This window comes from Gadus chalcogrammus, chromosome 15, assembly GCF_026213295.1.
Source record: "Gadus chalcogrammus isolate NIFS_2021 chromosome 15, NIFS_Gcha_1.0, whole genome shotgun sequence".
NCBI classification, from domain to species: domain Eukaryota; kingdom Metazoa; phylum Chordata; class Actinopteri; order Gadiformes; family Gadidae; genus Gadus; species Gadus chalcogrammus.
The window spans coordinates 12,200,457-12,224,663 of NC_079426.1; the positions used below are offsets into that span (position 1 = coordinate 12,200,457).

At 47.5% G+C, this 24,207-nt stretch overlaps 1 protein-coding gene across 1 annotated transcript; it reads right to left on the reverse strand.

The window, feature by feature from the left end:
* Positions 1-1,535: 1,535 nt before the first annotated feature.
* Positions 1,536-21,053, reverse strand: LOC130404997 (transcription factor COE3-like). Its single transcript, XM_056609949.1, has 7 exons — positions 21,041-21,053; positions 14,698-14,786; positions 7,736-7,801; positions 7,098-7,269; positions 6,373-6,555; positions 5,578-5,667; positions 1,536-3,929 (listed from the first exon to the last, which is right to left on the reverse strand). Exons 1-7 carry the CDS (start codon positions 21,051-21,053, stop codon positions 3,898-3,900), a joined length of 645 nt encoding a protein of 214 aa, XP_056465924.1. The 3' UTR covers positions 1,536-3,897.
* Positions 21,054-24,207: the final 3,154 nt, after the last annotated feature.

Sequence of the window (24,207 nt, forward strand, 5' to 3'; positions counted from 1 at the left end):
CAAGTTTAGCGTCCAATGCGCTATAATCCCGGCCTCTTGAGTTATTAGTCATCCGAGGTGAGTAATCATTTTAACGTCCGATATTTGTTTACTTCCTGGCGTATATTATGGGAACGGTCTATGTTTTTTCCGTGTGAATTAGAACAATGCAAGCGCGCGCTGATGTTCGAAGCGCTGCCCCCGGCAACACGAGGCTAGTTAGAATCAATATTGCTTTCAATATTTCTTTCCTTTGACAGATAAGCAGGAGCGCGAGGGAAAGTCTTGATAAGAGTGGCGACATACGGACGTGGCGAAAACCCTCACTCTCTTTTGATTGGCTGACCCCCGTGACCTTTGCCTTGTTGTGCGTTTCGAGCAGAGAGGCGGGTGGATGGACGGAGGAGGGGTGGGGGTGGACGGCCGGGTGGGTGGGGGGTCTAGTAAGGCTCTGGTTATGGCCGTTATTGACCCAGGATTTATAAATATTTAATGTGCACATTAAGATCATGGTGGAGGGTAGCCATTAGAGTTTTGCAATAAAGAGGCTCTCATGAAGATTGAGTGGTGTGGCAGAGCCAGGGTTTGGTCATCGGGTAGAGAGAGAGAGAGAGCTGGCAACAATAACCCACCACCACCACCACCGCGGCTCCAGCTCATTCTTCACCCTTTTTATTCATCCCAGTGAGCTCACCGTTTTTTGTTTTTTTTGTCGATTTCCAACAGAACATGGAGGAGGTGTGTAAACATTCAGCACACGTTTGCAGTATTCCAATCCATTTTATGTGGCGTAAGCGATGGTATTGTCAGTCACCATGTCGAGGGACTAAATGGTGACAGTGTAGGGTTTCTGTACATTATTATTATTTGTGATATAAGCTCACAGCTGACCTCTCGGGAGGAGGTCACGCCGCCCGTAACCATAGCGATTGACCCCCGAGCCTGTGCCGCTTGCAGACCTGACATAACGCTACATCAGGAGGGCAACACGTCCGCCCTGTTGTTATCACAACACACACTTTGATTATCGGGAAAATGATTTCAAAGCACAAAGTGACTGCCTGTGGAAAATGGAATGTGTTCTTTTCAGTGTATCTCCGTCGTGCCCCCCCCCACACACACACGCACACGGTGCACTATCAGCATTGCCTGCCACTATCTTGCGCTAGCCCGAGAGCGGGCGACGCTAGCCTGTTGACATAATAAGGTCTGATATGCTGATTAGCGCTCTCGCTTGCATTCATTTAATTGAGCATTAGAGGGGGGAGAGGAGATGCTCTTGGACAATGTTGCCTTGATGAGAAATTGACATTCTGTGACCCGATCTCCGTGACCAGAGAGGTTGCTAGATAAGATGTTTTCAGTTGTTTTTAAGGAGAGACACTATTCATCCCACTAGCTACTCGCCCTCCTACCCCCAAGCCCCCCCCCCCCCCCACCACCCAACCCCGTGTTTGACCCACTTGATGAGTATAGATTTCACTGCATCCCCCCCTAACACCACCATCACCCCCTCACCACCACACCGCCTTTTCAGCTCCGCAACTATGAAGGCTTCAGAAAACGATAGCAGTCCTTATAGACAATGGATAACCTTGCTCTTTCGATGCATCGATTTTTTATTAACGAGGTGGCTTAATGTGGCGAAATGAGGGGGATTTGAATGAGGCAGGGGGTTGCTTTGAATAAAATAAATTAAAAAGCGTGCACCATTTATGAGAGACACTACAATGGATGTTGGGGAAAAACGCCACAAGTGAAGTGTGTGCTGATAGTAAATGTATGGAAATAGTTGTTTCAAAGAAAATAAGGAGTAAGAGAAATCTCAACTTTTAATGGGTATTACACGTCCGTTAGGTTGCAGTAACAGTAATGTGGTAAAGTCTAAACACTACTACCGTTAGACAAATCACTGGCTAATCCTTCTTCGTCGTCCGTGTCGTGATTCAGGCTTTGCTTTCTCTTTTGTTGCCAGTTTTTCAGCCAGCAAGAATTCCACATTCGAGAGGAACTACTGTGTGTGTTGTTGTTTTTTACTGAAAACTTTTAATAAAACATCACTTATTCATTTCTGGGTTTCATTCCAAACTGTGGCATTTTTTGACGTTTTCTTTCCCTGTAAACACATGTTAAGCTATTGTGGCAGAGTCATACTTGGTGAGTAAAAATGGCCTCCATACAAGTCTACAAAAACAGAAAGATTTTACAACCACAGATGGGAGTGAGTTCATGTTCCCCTCCAAGGTTGTTTCCCTCATGCACATTAGTCTATTGGATCTTAACAACTATCATATGGGTCACAAACAATTTATTTGACAATACAACCAACAAAGTTTTTTTTCTCCAAAATGGCCTGTATAGATAATTTAAAATCAATATAAAAATAAACAATGAAGTTTGACTTCCCCCCCACCCCTTTTTTTTCAAAATTGGACAGAGAGTCTTGACAGAGTGAAACAAGTAGTTTTTTCGAGGATACACGTGAAATATATGGACATTGCAGTTCATCAAATACAAAAAAGGGAAAACAAAACGAAATGAAGGCAACAGTTCTTGGCTGGAGTATCTGTGCTGCATCACTATACCAAGGGCATGACGATTAATACATACATAATGAAAAGCAATATACAAAATTTCGGAGATAAATACATTATTTATAGTTGATATGTTACAAAATTTCCCTCAGTGAGCGCAAGTGTGTATTGGAACGCAAAGATGACGATGAGCTACCATAAACCTACAATCTGAAATGGATTTCAATTTTACGTTTTTTCAAAGTTTTGTTGATTTCTAAAAGAACATGGAAAAAGGACAGATGTATAAATATTTAGCACAAGTTTGGCAATATCACAATAGTCTACAATTTTTATAACCACATAGAAAACACATACGGGATTTTGGAGCGAGGAGGAGGAGGAAGAGGAGGAGGCTGCGACCTCTGTCAACAAGAAACTTCACAGTAGCCTAGGAATGCATTAATATACAGTGCTAGCAAAAAAGTGGAAAACATGACAAAACACACTTGCTTAAAAGGAAGCTCTAGACGTAGAAGTACATCGGTTTTATCAACACAGCAAAGTGTTTTATACACATCAGTGTGCTTTGTTGACTCAAAGAGATTTTTTTTTCATTTGTATTTTGTTTGTTTTTCTTTTTTTTTCTTTTTTTTTTGAAGATGAGTTCTAGCTACAATAAATTACAAAATTTAATTTAAAATGCAGGAATGAAACATGATACAAACTTACCCGCCCAGCTTCCCTACCCCTTAACGTGTATTTGTTGTAATTTGTGATCGGTTTTTCTACATTATATATTCCATATATTTTTCCAGTTGAAATTCAAACTTGGCCCTTGGTTATTTTTCTCACACATAAAAATACAAAAAAGTCACATTATAAAGACACACAACTGTGAATCTATTCAAAGAGAGTTGAAACATAAAACAATTTCTGAGGCAAATAAGTTGAAACGTACTGTACAATACATCAGTTATTTTTTTTTTTACTATACAACCGAATGGTGAGTCCACAGAGTATCTTCCAGTACTGAATGAATGGCTGAATTGACCTCTAGCCGTAGCCAAGGTCAAACCTCAACCACCAGGTATATAAAATAAACACTTGTCTCGTGTCCTCTTCACTGTTGATCAAATAAAGACAAAAAAAAGAAAGACAAAAAAATTCCCTCAGACAAAAAAAATATCCATAGTGAGAAATCCTTCCGTGTTTTAAGTCCAAGTCCTTAAAAAAAAAAAACTTTTGTTTTTTTCCTTTTCTTCTTCCTTCATGTTAAAAAGACAATATGCTGCTTACTATACAATGCACCAGCATTGCTGCTGGGTGCTACAAGGGACAGTCCAGGGAAGTGGTAGTGAGTCGATTGGTGCTTGAGATTTTTTTTTTCTAAAAGTGCATTTATTTACATAGGGGGCACAACCAGGCCGGACATAGCTGCAAAGAGAGAAAAGGAGACGTTAGCATGGAACAGTAAACACCACAATGGCTATTTAAGAGAAATTATTGAACAAATAGATCTTTAATTCTGTGTCTGTGTGTGCAAGTGTGTGTGCATATGTTTGCATGTGTGTGTGTGTGTTCATGTGTGTGTGTGCATGCATGTGTGTCCGTCCGTGCATGTGTGTGCATGAGCGCCCATGATTATGTTTTTTTTTTTTTTCACAAATCCGAGAGCATCTGGGAGTGCACGAGAGCATGAATGTGCGCTTTAATGTGCCTGTTTGCATATGTGCCTCTGAGTGTTTGCCATGTTGGCCAGGGCCTGAGAGAGAGCGACGCTCAGCTCCTCTCCTCCCCGGAACCAGTGTCTGAAACCCTCCCGCTCAGGCTGACATTTCAGCCCCCAGCACGCCCGTATTGCTATGTGTGATATTTCTCCTGTCGCCGCGGTAATGGCAAACAGTGGCCCCCAGACTCCCCGGGGGACGAGGGAGGGGGGGGGCCCCGACGGTGAAGGTAGAGCAACAACACGGTGACTTCCCACAATGCATCTGCGCCGCGGTACTAGACACTCCTCAGTCTTGTCTCCCCCCCTTTATCCGCCTCTTCCTCTCCTTCCTCAACTCTGTCTACTCCTTTACGACAAATTGGCCCAACGTTTTCTCCCCCCTAAACCCCCCCCCCCCCATGTTCCCATGCGCGTTTTTCCCTAAGTCGTCTCTCTGTGTCGTTATCCGGGAGAGATTAGACGCGATCAAAGGTAGTTTCCGCCTAGACCATCTGCTTAGGATGTCATTAGCGACTGTACCTCACTCCCCGAGTTTATGGATTCAGTATTTTCACACGTTTTAACAATTAGGCAACTAGTGAAGTGCAGGGATGATATATGATTATACCGCGCTCAGTATATTTGTAGAGTCATGCTTGAAATGCTTTTAAGTTTGCCAGCGCAGATGATGGCAATGCATTGCTCATTAATTTCTGCACAACATGTATTAATAAGTATGAACGTGTTGCGAGATGAACTTTAATTTCCCACTTCATTAAGCCCAATGTTATTAATCTTGGGGCACACACTACGGCTAAGCTTGTTTTCAAAGCAATCATGTTGGTCATGACACACGCGCAAAACCTAATAAACATAATTACTAAAACAATCCGGGGGAAGGTGTTTCGCGGCGACCCCCAAAGAAGGAGACGATCATTTCAAGGAAAGGGCAACGAGGTTGTGTGTGCGTTTCACGCACCACGCGGTATTGTGTGTGTGTGTGTGTGTGTGCGCGCGTTTTTGGCGTGCCTGTTTGTATAGTCCCCAGGAAATGGATTCCATCGCACGTCTGCACACACACGCACGCATGTCTGTACATGTAAATACACGTGTGAATCATGCTGTTACAGAGGGGTGTGTATTTGTCAGTGTGCATTTGTCAGTGTGTATCCGTGTGTGTGTGTGTTTGTGTCTTGTGGGTGCGTGTGTGCATATACATGTAGGGTGTGGAAAGTGACAGTGAGAGTGTAAATTGCCCTGTCAAAATGCATATATTTGTAATGATTAGTCCCTCACCGAACCGGACTGAGGCCTGAGCTGCGGTGTCTGACCAGTAGTCCGTAGGGAAAGGATGGGGGGGTGAGGGATGCTCACCTTGCAGTCCGTTGCCGTTGGCACTGGTGCAGGAAGGGGGGGGGGATGCCTGAGGTCGGACCACAGGAGCGAAGGCGCTCTTTTGTTTAACTGCAGAGAGGACAGGGGAGGCAGAGAGAGAGAGAGAGAGAGAGAGAGAGAGGAAGAGGGGAGGGAGAGAGTTGTACAAAGCAAGAGAGGCCGGTTAAGGTTAGGCTGGGATGGCTACGAGAGCCGCAGGGAGGGGAGCTGGGGGTGGGATATGATCAGTACAACGCATCGCATAACACAAAGCCCTTACCTTCCACACCGGGGTGCAGCACATACACATGTTGTGGTAGTACATTAACATTGCATGATACAACCAAACCTTGTATTTGATAGGCTGAATTCTAAACTTAGGCAAAATGCACGCAAACAACATCAATACATCATCATCAAAGCATCACATAATTCATAACCATGTGAGACATTTTCTAACAAAGCTCAAGAATATTATTTTATTCTATGTCTGGAAATGAAATTAGTTGCAGCACTGCTACCACTAGCTAGCTCTATATTAGCGCTAGCTATCCCATTGCTTCTTCTAGTTAGCTCATTGCTACTATGAAAGCGCTCTGTGCTACTTAATAGCCGGCTAGTGCACTGCTACTGCCAGACAGCAGCTCCGAATGTCTGCTTGTCTTGTAGGGAATCAGTGGCGGCTAACGCACTACTGCTACAGCTGGCACTAGCTAGCGGTTTAGCAGCTGCAAGGCAAAGGGAGCGGTGGGTGTGGGGGTGGGGGGAGGTGTTTTGCTAACAAGCCCTACTCACTTCCATACGGGGAGTTGGCGGAGGAGCCATTGAGGAAGCCCGGGGAGCTGGGGACCCCGAGGTTCATGCCAGCGTTGCCGTAGCCGTTCATGCTGTTGCTGACGGTGTTGTAGCTGGACTGCTGCGGGGTGGTGCTGGAGATGTAGCCTCGGGGGGACACGCTGCTGGTGTTCCGGCTGTAGCCTACAGGACACAGACAACAACGTTACATGTATTTGTATGTATAAAACACAGGGTGACATTGGAGGCAGGGTCATTCATTCGTTTTTTGTGTTGAGGGGAAGTTGAAATTATAGTGAAGTAACTATTATGCACTTGTCAACCACTAATCCTGAAATGAATTAATCGAGTAAATACTGGGTTCAAGCCCTGATGTCCACTGTCTACCTGTAGTCATCCTTGAGCGAGTAGCACTAGCCTCTACCTGCTCCTTGATGACATGTCATATTTCACTGTTCATCGCTTTGAATTAAAGCATCTGTTCATCATTCTGGATCCAGCCTTAACCTCGTAATGGAAGTCAATTGCACTTTTTCTAAACCATTTATACTCAAGATTTAGTCAACTCCACATCCAGCCTCATCTTGGATTAACACACTAATGTAAGCAATGTGTGCTTTTACTGTGAAAGGAACAGCAGATCTGTTGTGTATGGTGCTACCGGTTGATGCACTCCAGAGTGAGAGGTGTGTGCATTGCGTTGGTATCCGTACGTCCGTGCCCACCTTGGTCGTTGCCCTGGGCCTCGGACACGTTGACGGCCAGCTGGCTGCTGAAGGAGTTCACTCCCATCATGCCGTGGGAGGCAGTGTTGGCGAGCGACGGGATCTGGTTGTGGTTGCGGGGAACGCTGTAGAGCGCCTCGGCGATGTCGGCCGCCCTCTTCAGGATGATCTCCTGGGGGAGGACACGGACAAAAGGGATGTGAGGAAGAGGGTAGGTACGCTCTGTGTGGATCCGTCTACCGCTGAGGTCCCGACCAGCCTTTGATGATGCAGGGTTCATAGGGTGCAATCCTGGATGTATAGTGTATGTATTTATTTATATATATATATATGCTGTTTTATGCACGTATATTTTTAGACTTTGAGACAAATTATCTGCGGATGCATACAGTATGAGAGGAAGACAAATCGATCTAGTTCTCTGTAAAGTTAGAGATGTTTCCAATGTTTGCATACTATTTTTCTTTTTAACTCAAGTGACATTTGGGAGTTTAGATGTTGAGCAGTTTGTGAGACTGAACTTGGTAATGTGGTTAACTACAGCAATTAAGTGTATGTGTGTGTGTGAGTGCGTGTGTGCATGTGTTAGTCCACGTATGTGTGTGTGTGTGCGTGTGTGCGTGTGTGCATGTGCATACCTGGTTGTTGTGAGGCATTCCATAGAGGGCTTCAACAAGGTCAGCTGCTCTCTTCAGCAAGACCTCCTGATAGAGAAAACAAACAACAACAAAAGGACACTCACGTTAATAACAGTTGAACAACAACATGTGTTAACATTTATAATTTTAACAGCACAATATGTTTATGTTAATAACAGTTGAACAACAGGGGAACCCTAACGTTAATAACTAGAATTAGGAACACAATATGTTAACATGAATTACGGTTTAACAGAAGAACCCTGATGTCAATAACATTCAAACAACACCATGTTAATGTAATTACTGTTTAACAACAGAAGGAACCTTAGGTTATAACAGTTTAATAACGCCATGTGTTAATGTGAACAGCAGTTTGAATGAATCAAGTACGACGCTAAGTTCCACCACATATCAAATAATTACGACTGTAAATGAAGAATAAATATGTAAATAAAAGAGTCCAAAAAATAAATACAATCAAGCGACAGAATAAATAATAAACTCGGCATTAGGGTCTAATCCGCCGCAGAGCGCCACAGCGAGAGACACTCGAGTGTCCCCGCCGATATCACCCAGCGCGCCGCGTCAAGCCTCAGATCTGTTTGTTGTTTCAAGTGGATAACTCAAAGCCGGGCGGATTTAAAACAAGGAACCGACGCCATGTTTTTTGGTCAGCGCCAACCCGCCTCCCTCATCTCCTTCTTCCCCCCTTTCCTTCCAAGCGTGCCGAGCGGTGAATAATCTCCGCTATCTTAATTAAACTGGCACGGGCCCTTTAAAAAGACAACACCTCAACCCCTAATTCCTGGGCCCTGGCGCGTGGCTCCTCCGAGTTCACAGCGTTGCGTTGAGCGGTGACTTACCCGCCAACCCCCCCCCCCCTCCTTCCTCCCAACACACCCACGCTACCCCGCACCCCCACTACACCCACCTCCACCGCCACTAGCACCCTTTCCTCAGAACAATAAAGTAAATTAGCTCTGGGTTAATCTAGTTCTGTTGTAATGACATTAAGGAATTTTTCAATTAACCTCTTTGACTGGCTGTTGCAAAAAGGACTTCACAAATGACTTCCCATCCGCAGGGCTGGAGCTGGGTGCCCGCGCCTGGGGGAGCACCGGGGACTCAGGATGGGGTCTTATCCCTGTCTGCATGCTTACTCTCCCCCCCAAAACCCCCGCACCCACATCCCCCCTATCCCCTCAAACCCCCTGCTTGACAATGCGGATTAGCTATGTTGCTTTGGCTCTTAACACTCAAAATGAATTGGCCCCGGATTGTGTTATGTTCGGTTCTTCTTCTTACCCCCCCTCTCCGTTTCCCCTCGGCACGCTGGTTCAGGGGGCTTGCTTTCAGCTAGGTGGGTTTTGGCCCCCCGTTTTGTGCGTCTTTATCTTCGCTCTGAATTGAGCACTTACAATGAAACCCCTCTCATGGAACCAAACTGCTCTCTTTTTTAGTTTTTTTTCAGATAATACAGAAAGCGCCAAACCTGTTTGTGTGTGTGTGTGTGTGTGTGTGTGTGTGTGTGTGTGTGTGTGTGTGTGTGTGAAAAGCCTTTAGAGTGCAGCCCGACCGACAAATGCAAGCTGCAGCGGAGGCCCTAACCACCACTGATACTTTAGTTTTCACTTTTTTAAAGAGAAACAAATAACTTAAAATCCCTGCGTGTTTGTGTCTTGTTGTCACCTGCTGTACAGCGTTAAGAAATAGAGGGAGGAGAGAGAAGGAGAGAGACTTGTCGATGGCTCCCCCACTACATCGGAACGTCGGGTTAGCCGCCGCGGTTTTTGGTTTAAAAAAATCTGTCACCAGAAACATCCCTCAGATGGCGCTTGTTTTCTTCCCACATTTCGCCCCGTGTTTTTCCTTCGCGCGGCGGCCCGCGGTAATTTGTCTGAAGTGTTCCATCACTTGGCAGTAGCCGTGTGGGCTTAAGACGGCAGCTGTCCTAAATGAATGTAAACACAGCCTTCGCGCCTTCAAAGCAGTGCCCTTCCAAAGACTTGGCCTGCGCTTCCACGGCATAGAGGCGTGTGTTGGGGTGTGTGTGTGGAGTGTGTGTGTGTGTGTGTGTGTGTGTGTGTGCCCCCCCCCTCCCCCTTTCATCCCAAGGAGCATATCTAACCAGAGTCCTTGATATATCAAGATGAATCGGCATCCAAGCCACTTCCAGGGCCCGCGCAGTTCACTCCTTATAGAAACATATCGCTTAATCCACCACCAAGTTACCGGATGGGTGGCTCTTTGAATGGGCATTTACCTCTGAAATTGGTGTGTATGCTCAACGTTGCATGCATCTAGTTTGCATACAAATAAAGAATTATGGTTGTCGCGAGGCAGGTAGACTAAATCAGAGCAGCAGCTGTCTTCATGTGTTCCCATCAGGCAGAACAGATTTCTCTCTCCCCCTCTCAGTGAGATAAAGTGGCGCTCTTTCCTTTTTTTTCTTTCTTTCCCTCTTTTTTTTCCCCTTTCCCTGCCTCCTACTCCTGCCGCAGTTAATAATTACCAATAATCTATTCTATCATATTTCAAGATCTCCTACATGGATCTCAATTTTAAACAACAATTAAAGCAATTAAGACTGTCACATTCACATTCGGGGGGCCCCATGTTTCATTTCTCTATAAAAGCCTCGTCTCCCTGCCTCCTCGTCCATATGGCGCCGGGGCTGCGGCGACATACGGACAGCTTGGAGAAGATGAAAAAAAAGTGAAAGCGAGGAGCAGGCGAAGGAGGAGGAGAGGAGGAGAGAAGGAGAGAGAGAAAACGATATTGCCTCTCATCCTTAATCTGTCGTTTACCGCGTGGTGTCTTAACTAACCAAGCTGACTAGCAGAGGCTACGCTTAAGTGGCCCGCCCCGTCATCTCGGCGCCGGGGATGAGAAGTGCCGCACCCAATCAAATATCGGAGTTTGTTTTCTCTGTGTGTGTGTGTGTGTGTGTGTTGTGATTTTTTTCTTTTTGCCGCTCTCTTCTGACGAGGGCGCTTTCACGCGTGTCGGCTCACGCTGTGAATACCATTAACACGGAATAGCATTCTGAGGGCATTTCCATGTAAATCTCCCAACTCCGCGCCGGCATAAGTGTAATTGGCTTTCTTGTCATGGAGACATATCAGAACACGGCGTGTTAAATTGAAACAATTAAAGGCCTCCAATGATCTCTGTTGTTCTGTGACAAAAGGCGTGACAGACTCCACGCCATTGTTTGTCTTGCTTCGCATAAAGGTTCCCGTGTTCAACAACTGTTCTGGGTGGTGGGGGGTCGGTGGGTTGGTGGTGGGGTGTGTGTGTGTGTGTGGGGGGGGGGGGGGGGGGGGGTGATACGTCAACTCACTTTTCTTTGGTAATGTTGTACCTCAATGCCGGGTAGAAAAAATAACAAACATGATGAATGGGTCTATATATATGCATTTTTTTCTTGTTACACCCAATCCTAACATGATGGGTTCTGAAACAGATTAAATGTGATCCGTTCCCTGCAGTGGATTAGCGTGGATGTTGTATTTATATTATCGCAGTTAATAAAAAAGGGCCTAGGTTATGTAGCTTGCACTGCTAATGCCATTATAAAACTGTAAGGCAATTACTCTGTTAGCTCTAGCCTCAGGTAATGAATGCATGCAGAAGCATTGGGGCCATTAGACGAAGGTACTTCAAAGAGCACAGGAAGACATTCATTTAAATACACGGGTAATTGCTTGACATGCACACATTTGTAATATTTTCTCCTTGTGGATTACACAAAGAATTAGAAAAAGGAATGGGCTTATGCTCATTTTGGGATGGAAAGAAAGGAATCCAAAGCAATCAGCTTAATAATAAAACAATATTGAGTTTCCGCTTTTAATTTCATAATGAATCTAATTTGTTACAGAAGAGAGAAATTGAGTGTGATATAATGTGATATCCAGTCTATTTGTCCATTACTGCCAGAGGGCACAAAACGGTATTATAAATTGTCTTTTTTATATTATGAATAGAAAATTGTTTTATAACAAGATCTTAAAAAGGGGGGTGAATTCCAAAGTCTCTGTTCACTTAACGTGATGCCCGCAAACCAATCTCCTTTCTCATCACTTCACTGCTCACACTTATTACTTTCATATTCACCCTGGACTTTGCATTGAATTTTTATATCTCCCCTCTCCTCCCACTGGGTCAGACTGTCATCTGCGATGTTGTCTCAGAATTACGAGGTAAACTTCAATCAGACTGCACTCTCCCCTCCTCCTCCTCCTCCTCCTCCTCCTCCTCCTCCTCCTCCTCCTCCTCCCGTCTCCCTCTGCTTCCTTCTTTCTTTCTTCTTCCCCTCTCTCCCTTTTTCTGTGTGTTGCAACAATATTAGCGTGCATCCCTGGCCATCCTTGAGCACTCCCATATTGGCTTTCTGTCCGCTCACAATTACCCCGTGTCTTACTGGTCCCCGGGAGGGGGGGCCCGCGCGGGATCGATACCGCAGTAATATTATCAACTGGAGGGTGAAGTCATTGGGGTTGGGGGGGTTGAGGGGTGGTGGGTCGGGGGGCAGGGGGCAGGGGAGTGAAGGGTTGGAGCGTGAGCAGAGAGGTGCGGTTGTGGTCTCGGCGGTGTCGATTTGCCTTTTTGTTTTACGCTAATGCACGCCTCGTCTCGTCCGGCCTCCGTCCTCCTCCCCTCCTTATGGTAGAGTCCGGCTCTATGGTATGGTAGTGTAACAGCGGTCCTCTCTCCCCCTCGCCCTCTTCCCCATCACTCTCTCTCTCTCTCTCTCTCTCTCTCTCTCTCTCTCTCTCTCTCTCTCTCTCGTTCATCCTACATGTCCCTCTCACCATCTCTCCAACTCTCTCCCTCTATCCCCCGCCCTCACACTCCCACTCTCTCTATCTATCTCCCTCTCTCGCTCTCTCTCTCTCTCTCTCTCTCTCACACTCTCACCATCCCTCTCTCCCTCTGTCCCTCCCACTCTGCTCCTCTGTCTCTTTATATGGTCCTCCTTCTGGTCCTCAATGTACACCCCCCACTCCCCCCTCCCCCCCTCCCCCCCTCCCCCCCCCTCAGCCTGGGGGCGGTTTTATTGGGAATGTGCTTTTGACCCCGCACGGCGACCTCTCGGATGGCAAGCTTAACAATGACGAATCACTCCCCGCCATCATTTACATGCCCCCTGAACCCCGTATTTGGCTCCATTAGAGAGGGAATCAAATATTTATGTTGTTTATTGGAAGTGCGCGGCTTCATCTCACGCCGTGATTGTTTCATGCAAAAAAGGCGGGAGAGGCCTGGGAGAGACCCCGCTATATTAAGTACATACACGCCTCCCGCACTAGCACACACACACACACACACACACACACACACACACACACACACACACGCAGACCGAGGAAACTAATCTTGGCTTCAGTGTCAAAATGTGTCCCACAGCCAAAGGGCTCTTTGTATTCAAGGAAAGAACCAAGGTTTTTTCTTTTTGCTGTAATAAAGCTATGTTTAACACCCTTCTTTTATCCCTTTCTTCCTCTCTTTCTTTCTCTCTTTCGGCCTCCCCTCCTCCTCTCTCATGCTCTCTCTGTCCCCCCCACCCCTCTCCCTTTCTCTTTCTCTCTCTCTCTCTATATATATATATAGACTCTGTGGACTTTGGAAAGACACTGTGACTTACAAAATGGAGATGAGGGCTGCGGTATTTAAACAGGGTTGTCCACCTCCTCCCTTTAAACGACCATGGGTCTGAGGTATTTGAGTGCGTACGTACGTGCGTGTGGATGTGTGTTGATATGTGCGTGTGTGTAGTGGATATCGTCTCGTGTGCTCTGCCTTTATGGAACTGAAATTAGAGTAACATTTCATGTGCAGGTGTAGCCGTTCCCTCCATAGGGATGGGGTCCTAATTGAAACACTTCATATAGAGTGTGCCAACGGCCAGACTGCGGTGCTTCCTCCTCGCTGGCCCTCCCCGGTCGCTGGGTCCTATAGCGCTCGGGTCCTTATTAAATTGTCCGTTGGCCGTTAATGATATGGCCGTGTTACATGCTGGGATTTAATAGATCAGCTCTTTAAATGTTTTACAAGTTATTATTAAAACTGTGAGGTGGTCAGCACTTTATGACATTGGCAGAGTTTTTTTTAATAAACTAATTACTCATATTATTACATTTTGATCGTTTTGAAATATGCCCTCGCAGGCTGTTTAGTCGGAAAAAAAACAGAACGGCACACAGATGGAAACGGTAGAGAAAGAAAGGCGAACAAAAAACCTAATCCATAAAAATGGAAGTTGTAGCGGATCAATTTCACCCTGTTTAATTTCCAATCAATATAGGGTCCCAAAGACTTCCTCTGTGTGGCCCACCCACCCCCCCACAAAAACACACATAAGTAGGGTCCCTCTGTCGTGCCCCCTCCCCCTTTTTCAGCTGGGGTTCAAAGAAAACAATAAGAAAAGCCAATGCATAATCACAGGCCCCTGGTTCTCTGTCTATTAGCCACGGCGAGATGAGGGGGTTTACGGCACAGGGTTCTGTAAACAAGAGATTAAACCAAACCGAGCGGTAGAAAATGAAAGGAAAACACGCGTCGGGGTAATGGGAGTGTTGCCACCAGATTACCATCTCCTCCACAGACTGCTCAAGAGGAAAAGGGTCTGATGGAGCCATTCTAGCTCACCGCACACTTTTTTTTACACTCTCCCCTCGCGCTGAGCTAATAGCGTCGGTTAGAAGGAGGGAAGGGGATGAGTGGAATTTGTGGGCGGAAACGGCAGAGTTTGGGCGGTGGGGTGGGGGGATCATGATGTTATGTGTTTGCTTTGTTTTTGTTGTATCTCGATCATGGTTGAGGTGTCGTGTAGGTTGAACTGAGAGCGGGGCTTTAGGTTGTAGGACGGCTTGGATCCGGGCGCAATAGCGAAGGTTTTGCCGTTGTTGTTGTTATTGTTGTTGCGGAGACAGTACTGTGCACGCGGTACTGACCTTTGGTAACCTCTCGGGGTCTCCCGGGTGCCTGGGGATCACCTTCTGCAGCCGCTGGAAACCGTAATCAATGGTGGGCTCGTTCAACGCTGGGCGGGAGAAGCACAAGAGGAACACAGAAAAATAGATTTAGACGCAATGCAATGAAAAACATGGGAGAAGGATTCATGACTTCATGATTGATCCAACGAGAGAGAGAGACAGAGAAGAAGATAGAGAGAAAGACTGAGCGAGAGATGGGATAGGGAGACTCAGGGGAAGAGAGAGAGAGAGAGAGAGGGGGGGGGGGATGAACTAATTGAGAAATCGGTTTGAGTTTACTGTACAAAAAAAATAAAGGAGTAATTTCCAGAATGCCTAATTTCAGGAAGGAATTAGGCATTTTATGAAACAGAAGTGGCTCAGAGGGAGGGGGTGGGGGAGGAGAGCTTGGTTGCAGGAGGAGGAGGAGGAGGGGGGAGTCACAGCGATAGAAAATGGCACGGGGGGCTCCTCTGACACTTGTGTCACCGAGTGTTATTCCATTAACATCCATGATGACCTACATCAGTCTGAGAATCCTTTAGAGACAGAGACTCCACCCTCCCACTCTCTTTCTCTCTCACTCTCTTTCTCTCTCTCGCTCTGACTCTCTCTTGCCCTCTCTCTCTCTCTCTCTCTGACTCTCTCTCTCTCTCTCTCTCTCTACTCTCTCTCTCTCTCTCTCTCTCTCTCTCTCTCTCTCTCTCTCTCTCTCTCTCTCTCTCTCTCTCTCCCTTCTTCATCTGCACGGGAATATTGACTACAGCAAACCACATCGGCGGGGGTCTTTTAATCTAACAGAGCTTTAATAATCTGTGAAAGGCCGTCTCACACATTGATCTACAGTAAGTCGCTGTCATTTCACTCTCACACACACACACACACACACACACACACACACTCTCAAACGCCTTTCCTCCGCCAACCCACTGCCACTAACCGCCCGACCGCCGCTGAAGCAAACACACGACGCCCGCGCTCGTGAAATACGACAGTGGATGGCCTCATGTCATTAATCCCCCCCCCCCCCCCCCCACCTCCTCCACTCCACCCCCTTCAAACTGTAATCTGGGGGCACGCGGCATATTGGCGCGATGAATCAGAAGCACAAAGTAAATGAATCATAGCACCCCAGCCTTTGGTGTGAGCCGGTCTTGTGTCTGGCAAGTCCTAATGGGTAATTGAGGGAAAGGTTTCCCAACAGATCTTATTCTAAACAATAGCACACGTGTGTGTGTGTGTGTGTGTGTGTGTGTGTGTGTGTGTGTGTGTGTGTGTGTGTGTGTGTGTGTGTGTGTGTGTGTGTGTGTGTGTGTGTGTGTGTGTGTGTGTGTGTGTGAGCTGCATCCACGGTTGAGGGGAGGTGGGAGAGAGAGTGAGGTGAGGGAGGTGAGGAGAGGGAGGAGTAGAGGAGGAACGGGAGGGGAGGAACGGCTTAATAGAGAACATCACTTCTCAATGTAGATATCATTTTCAGGAGAGTAACTCCACTGAGCGAGGCGCTTCATAAATCAATGGCTTTCTGTGGAGACTAATAAGAAGTGCCTGCCTCTATTCATTGTTCAGCCTGTAATTTGGCCCATCACTCATTACTCAGCATGTAATTTCAGCATTAACACGCCACACAGCTCGCTGGGCCCGCTCACAGAGAGAGAGAAAGAGAGAGAGAGAGAGAGAGAGAGAGAGAGAGAGAGAGAGAGAGAGAGAGAGAGAGAGAGAGAGAGAGAGAGAGTCAGAGAGCATGCCAGGGAACAGGGGGAGAGAGAGAGCCAGAGAGCAATGGTACAAACAAACCCAGGGAACACCCTCCTTTGTTTAGTTAACGTTAAAGCAAACCGTAGGATAAGACCCTGTACTCACACATATATAGATACATATCTTTATATTTATTTATATATTAAGCACACAAAACAAATCTGGCTCAAGCGCCACATGTGAGAAATACAGTAATTGCCAGGTTGGCCGTGATGAAGTGCCACAATTATGTGTTCCTGCCCGGGTACAGTCCAGGTACTAATCAATACCTCGCACTCACACACACACACCTGAATAACCCTCCCCCAACACACACCACACACACACACACACACACACACACACACACACACACACAAACATACCCACAGCCACAGCTACCTACTCCCCAGGAAATCTAATTTTACATGTCATCATGGATAGTGGGATGACAGAGGTCTAGTGTGGCGCGTGAGGGAATGCGATCTCCCCCTTAATAAAGGATTGATCCGCAGCATTGATCCTACATGACAAGGCTGCAGCACAGCCTTCTCCCCCCACCTCCCCGCCTGTTTATCTATGCACCCTAGGAGTCCCCCACCCCCACCCCGCATAACCTGGACATGTGCGTGCATGTGTGCATGCATGTATCTGAGTATCTGTGTGCATTTATTGTATGTTGGTGCGTGCATTTGTATGGGTTCTGTGTTTGCATGGGCGGCTGGATATTTATACACATATATATATATATATATATTTATTTATAGACACGCACCACACCACAGATATGTTTGGTGTGTGAGTGAGTGTGTGCATTTGAGTGTGCATTTCAGTGAATAAGCGTGTGTGTTTGTGGCAGAGCGTGAATGAGTGTGTGTGTTTAGGTAGCATATGGATGTATGTATGTGCGTTTGCGTGTGTGTTTGTGTGTGTGTCTACGGCAGCGGCAGCAGACGCTGCCAGACCGGGGCTGCTCGCAGTGTGATGTAAATTGTGTGTAAATTGTGTATGTGTAAAAAAGCACTCCATAATCAGGCCATCCATCATCAGAGGCTGTCAGCACGCTCTCTCCGGGTGATACATCACCCTCTCCTGTCCTCTGCCTCAGATGGGGCCTGCTCCAGCCGCCGGGCATGCTGGGAGAAGCGGGCGGGGATGCTGTACAGTAGGGTTGTGGGGGGACCTGGGGGTCGACTCGGGGAGCGGTAACACTATTTGATGTGTCTGCCCAATGATAATGACACGGGATCGCGGGACGCCCAAAAGAATAATGAGAAATGTTGTTTGGAGGTTAAGGTGCCCGGGAACTCTTAAGTATATACACCGGGAGCGTTTGAGGTCGGGATGTGAAAGCTTGACGCATTTTGTAATATCTTTTCCCTTCGGAGGAATTCTTTTATTTTTCGGACGTACATAAATCATAGCTACGCACTTGCAACACCAAGCATTGAGTCTTGTTTGAAGTGCCCACAGAAGGATTGGTGTGGATAAATAATAAAATATAAATACATGTATATGGTTGAAATCATCATCGGTTGTGTCAAATGTTGGCGTGGGTGAAGGCTTACTGAGTCCAGATCTCTCCTCTCTCTCTCTCTCTCTCTCTCTCCCTCTCTCTCTCCCTCTCTCCCTCTCTCTCCCTCTATCTCTCCCTCTCTCTCTCTCTCTCTCTCTCTCTCTCTCCCCCCCTCTCTCGGCGCAGAGTGTCCGCCATGATGCCGGCGTGTCGGTTGCGTCGCCATCTCATCTATCATGGAGATGATCTTTGTAACAACCCCGGCGTAATGAAATTGGTGACACACACCGCCATCTGCTATTGATTTCATGCAAATGCTTTTGACAGCTGATGGAGACTTGCATTAGCGCTAAACGGTGCTGTCAGTTGATGAGTTGACAGTTCTGTAGTCGCGGCATGTACGGCGGCGGCCGTTGTGAGCGCTCGCCGACAGACACAGACACAGACACCGTCAATAATCCTATAAGAGCGGCTGATGATGTATACTGAGCACTTAAATTCATTCCACGCGATAAACACTGAGCGACTGAGCGAGCTAGCTCGAGAGGCATAGCCAGCATGTTTATTTTTCCCATTTCAAGCTAAGGCTAAAGACTGTTTTTTTCTGTGCTCTGGTTTCACGAGGGGTCACCGGGATTGCTCTTCCGGGATTACTGGCCCATCCCTAGACTACTCGCCTTACACACACACAGTCAGGACACACACACACACACATACACACACACAAACACACACGCAACGTCTCCTACCCCTTTCCTTTCTTCTCTAAAGCCCATGTAAGATTATTTTGTTCCGGTGATACACGTTACCCTGCTACACTAACGACAGTTCTTCTTCTAAGAGAACTATAACAAGAGAGTCATCTGCGCATGGACCAATGCCAAAGACGACTTTATCCCGCTTTGTCTGTCCTCCCTGTTTTCAGACACAATACTGAGATGGGTGGAGGAAGGGAGAGGGAGGGAGGGACTGGGCCCACCACCAGGGTCCTCAGTCCCCGCCCCCCCTCCCCCACCCCCCACCCCCCACCCCCTAGTGCAAGGAAACATGAGACCCTCCACACACACGTCCACATAAATCCGTCCCTGGGTGGTGGAGCAGTCTACAGCTGAGGTGGGGCTGGGCTGGAGCAGAAGAGGAGGCGCTTAGGGGGTCGGGTGGGGAGGGAGGGGTGGGTGGGATGATGGCTGGTGGTCGTGGATCGTTGGGGTGGTGGTGGTGTCAGGATGTCAGGTTGGTAGCTGGGGATGGCGTTGGTGGTGGTGGTTGTGGTGGTGGACGGGTGTTGGGTGTAGCGATTGCGGTGCGTGTACTGACGAAGGTGGTGGTGACGGTGGGTGTTCAGCTAAGCCATGGCGGTGGTGCAGTGTAGTGATGGAGGTGTTTGACGAGGTGGGTGGTGGTGTACCTAGTGATTGTAGGTATGGAGGAGTTGACGGTGGAGTAGGCGGGTGGTGTTGTACCTAGTGATTGTAGGTATGGAGGAGTTGACGGTGGAGTAGGTGGGTGGTGTTGTACCTAGTGATTGTAGGTATGGAGGAGTTGACGGTGGAGTAGGTGGGTGGTGGTGTACCTAGTGATTGTAGGTATGGAGGAGTTGACGGTGGAGTAGGTGGGTGGTGGTGTATGTGGTGATTGTGGTGGGTGGGCGGTCGGGGGGGCGCTGGCACGATCCAGTCACGCCTGCTTCCCGGCCCCGCGGCCAATCAATACCACTTTCCTGTTTTCGAGGCGGGTAATTATGAGGTGGAGAGATTGTGTGACCCCTGACCCCTGCTGCATTACTCGCCTGATATTAAGATAAATTGCCTGATTTTGGGTAAACATATGCCGCAATTCAAACTGTCAGCACTGGTTTGCTCAGGATAATTTGTATTGATCTTCTGGCTTCTTCCCCATTTTGCTTACTGACCTCATGGATAATTAGAGAAAGAGACACGGGAGGTAAGGCACGGCTTGCATCTGAATACTTTCACCAGGAGAGATGAAGGGTTTGTTTTGTTGGTGGGGGGGGGGGGGGGGGTTGCAGAAGGGAGAGAGAACAATATGGGCTAATGCAATTTTCATTTTCTCTCATCTTCGGTTCGGCTTTTGACAAGTAAGACGTTTCGTTCAATTACATCACTTATGGCTTTCCCTTCTTTTTTTTTCCCTTCTCTCTCGCTAGCTTGCGTTACATGTAAAGAGACATGATAGTTCTTCAGTATGTTGCCTCGAATTAATCTCAGAAAATAATTACAATTTGACAAAGAAACGATGCAACGGAACTGAAAGGGGGAGGCTTGTTTCAATTTCAACAGCGCGGGCACTGAAAGCATACAAATTACTGTCACGTTTAAACAGTACGAACACGCTAACAGATTCCCCCACAGAAGAATAGACCCCACTGGAAAGTCTGTGTTTTTCTCTCCACACTGTGAGGTTTTGGAAGCCAAACTTGATGAATATTTCAGTAATTTCCTCACTCTGGAGAGCGAGCGATCATGTTTCCTCAATATGAAGAAATGGAATGCATGACTTAGTGCACAGCTGTGACCATATCATTTCCCCATTTTAAATATCACACAAGGCGCACAGACTGACGCACACAGACACACACACACACACACACACACACACACACACACACACACACACACATGCACACACTTGTGTGCACCCTCACTCAAACACACCGTATCAAATAAATAAGTAAAAAGCCTCACACATGTATTACGATGACAAAGCTTCAATGGAATTCTCGGTTGCTTCGGCTTCCGCTGTGACAACGCGCATAGCTCAATCGCATTTTCCAATCTAATGCCTCTCTCAGTTGTCCCTTAACAGCACCCTTCCTCCCCACCCGAACCCCCTTTTCCCCCCCACCCGCCCGCCCGCCCACCCCCCACTTTGCTTTAACATGTAGAGCGAGCGAGCGAGCGAGCAAAGGGGCCTTGTTCGTGGCTTCCCAGCATGCTTGGTTGCTCCCTGCTTCCATGTTCCCCCGGAACGAGGACATGAGTAAAGCCGCTCCACGGGAACGCTGAAACACGGCCCCAGCCTTGGCGCATAGAACTGCTTACAAGGCAGTACGGGGCAGCGCCATCGCCACACGTGCCACCCCCTCCCGCCCCCGGTTCCCCCCCCCCCTCCGGTTCAGTGTATGGAAGTGGATTCCAAAACACACACACAGAGAAGCACACATGTATTGACCCCTGTACAGTATCGTCGAACAAACATGGGGAAATGTTTGAGGGTGGAAAAAAGCCAGTGAATTTTGCGAAGGGGAGGGGGGGAAATTGTTCCTTGTTAAGTCTCTGGGCTTGAGTGGAAGTGAGCGCAGAGTGCGAGCATTCCTGCCAGCCATTACAGCTTATTACGATAACTCTATCTTTCCAGGAGATAAAAACCTAGCCTTGTTGCCATTTGCCAGCTATTACTTTCGCTAATTATACTTAACTGCTCCGAGCTTATCTCCACTCCTCCTACACTATTGAGCAGTTATTTTTTCTCTCCCCTCCCCCCCAACCCCATCCACCCCTTAACACAAATTAGAGGTGGAGAGGGAGTTGGGAGTGAGGAGACAGATAAACAGATCAAGGGGAAGTTCATTCAAGTGTTATTGCGTTTGTGACTCGTCAAAGGGTTGTAACTAAAGCCCCCCGATTGCAAGCTACCGCAGTTTGTTTTAAGACAGATGAAGGTCAGCGGCGACATCGACCACGACCGAATCACCCCCTTGTTTCGTTTTTTTATGCTCCCAATGTGTTTCAGACTGTCACAAACAAGACAATAGTATTTTTTCGTTGTTCAGCGCCGGTTCTAATGGAGTCGGACGACACATGAGAGCCGAAAGTTGTTGAGTGCACTCCATGTCGAATAGAAAGACGCAATGAGGTCAGACCCCCGGAGCCACTGGTCAGTGGGTTTCACCACCCAGGGTGGAGAAGTCCAGAACCCGCGTGCAAGGCGGTGGTGGACCAGACCAACCCCTGACCAAACAAAGGAGAGCGTTCCACACACCAAACCCACCCAGAGCAGAGCTCCATGCCGGGGGGTTAAACACTACCATATCATCCCCTGTAGCCGCAGTTAGCACTGAGCGGTCCCATCTCCAGCAGCCGGGAGATGAACAGGAAATTAAAATTTCAAAGATCTGCAGTTAGGATAAATCAATGGAGACAGATCAATTTTCATTGAAATTTCATGAACTTTGAGCCGATATGGATGGAAGGGAAGAAGAGGAAAAAAAACCTTGACAGTTACAGTTCTCGGGCAGATATTGCCTGCTGCGATAGATAAAATGTAATTAACGGCGTTAAAAGGGAGCAATGTTACAGATTGCTCATCCATACTTTTGAGCGCGCCTGTCATATCGCTCCGGCGTTATTAGAAAGCAGGCGGCGGCGGCCGTCGAAGACACCTGTTCAATCCTCTTCAGATGACATCTAAAGTGAGCCCCGCTCCCCTTCTCTCTGGACGCCTGTGGACTTTCACACATTACCGGGGGCCAACAGAAATCAAATGGGTTTCCCTTCACAGCTGATTGCAGGCGCAAATTAATATTGTAAAATGAAGATCAATACGGAGTGGGCGGGAAGGGGGGGGGGGAGGGGGGACCGATCGATGACGGCTAAATTACGGCGGCGTTTTCCCCCCTCATTCAAGATGAGTTGTGTTTTCCTCTCAGAGTCAATACCGCGCGGCCTCCCTTCATTCATTTCTCAATAAACTCACCGATGAATTTCAATCAAAATGCGGCAGATAGAGTGAGTGAGTGAGTGTGTGTGTGAGGGTGAGTGCGTGTGTGTGTGTGTGTATGTGTGTGTAAGTGCGTGTGTGTGTGTGTGTGTGTGTGTATGTGTGTGTGGGGGGAGTGGAGTGCTGTGGGAGTGCTGTGGGTTGGTGGAGGGTGGGGGGTTGAATTCTTTTAAAGCCCATTGGGTGTGGAGCGTTTTGAAAATGGGGCAAGGGGAGGGAGAGGAAGAAAGAGAGGGAGAGAGAGAGAGAAAGAGAGAGAGAACTGAGATTTGTGATCTCTTCCTGCCTCTCCCCTCTCTCTAGATTCTCTTTGGCAAAGGACTGAGAAGAGCAATTAGATAGCAGATTTATTCCAACACAAAACAAAAAAGGATCAAATGAAAAAATTGAACAATATAAAAAAAGACAACACCTCTATGTTACATCTCCCTCTTCCCTTTCTCTCCCTCTGTTAAATCAAATACCCACAATGCATTTGGGCAGAAGGTGTAATTGGTAAAAGACACAGGCTCAACAACCGGCGAGTATTTATTTCAATCAATTTCCCGGAGCCCCGGATTTAACAGGTCAGCCGCTGATAACACAGAGACACGCGCGGCAGGAATAATGCCACCGTGTGCTTCTCAAAGCCCTCCTGACAGGCTTGCTGTCAGCCCGGGAGTTAGCGCCCGCGACGTCAGACCCTCTAATTGGACACAAGGACCTTCCCTCTCGTGAAACCTTGTCGCCATCCACAAAAGGCTCCTCGTGAGGAAAAACCAAGCCCATCTAACTGGGTGATGACTGTCTCCTCTACCACTCCACTGCTATAGTGCTAAAGACCACACCGCCATAATGAGACAGCTGGCTTAGAGCCTTGTGGCTGGAATGGCAATCCCAAACTTTCTGACATGAGCGGGGAAAATACCCGGCAGAGGCAGATGCTCCGGTCCACTCCAACTGATGCCAATTGTAAATGTCTAGTAGGCCTACATGTATACAAGCATTTATACATACATGTCTACACATCCCGTTTGTGTGTTTGAAAGTTTGAATGAAACATTATTTCTACTTCTTTGTTGCACCCTCAATAGCCCTTATATTTAGGGGCTGGATAGACTAGGGGTATGGGGGGTTTGACTTCCAGGCTAATAGGTTCTGGGTTTCAACAACCAATCCAACCCCCACAGTCTACCTACAGGCATCCTTGAGCAAGAGACCTAACCCATATCTGCTCCCTTATGACATGTACTTACATGTATAAAGAACGTCACTCGAAGTGGCTTTGGACAAAAGCATATGCCAAAGGACTAAATGTAGACATGAGCCCTCACATTTGTTGCAAGGTCGCTGCCTCCTCGGAAGAATCTCCACCTCGGGAGCCCATGTTGTTTACACATACCTCCGTGAACGTCTTTGATTAGAGCCTATCTCAGCTGGCCTGGCAGACCCCACCCTGTCGCGGGCCAGCCGGCACCAGCAGGCACCATACCCCGAGCCCGGAGCCCGGAGCCCGAAGC

Bases quoted from the DNA above. Each gene is read 5' to 3' on its own strand.
- LOC130404997 (XM_056609949.1), bottom strand. The intron at 7,270-7,735 runs GTATGCACATGC...GTCCTCCCCCAG, and splicing joins GAATGCCTCACAACAACCAG to GAGATCATCCTGAAGAGGGC. The intron at 3,930-5,577 runs GTGAGCATCCCT...CTCTCTTTGCAG, and splicing joins CAACGGCAACGGACTGCAAG to CTATGTCCGGCCTGGTTGTG.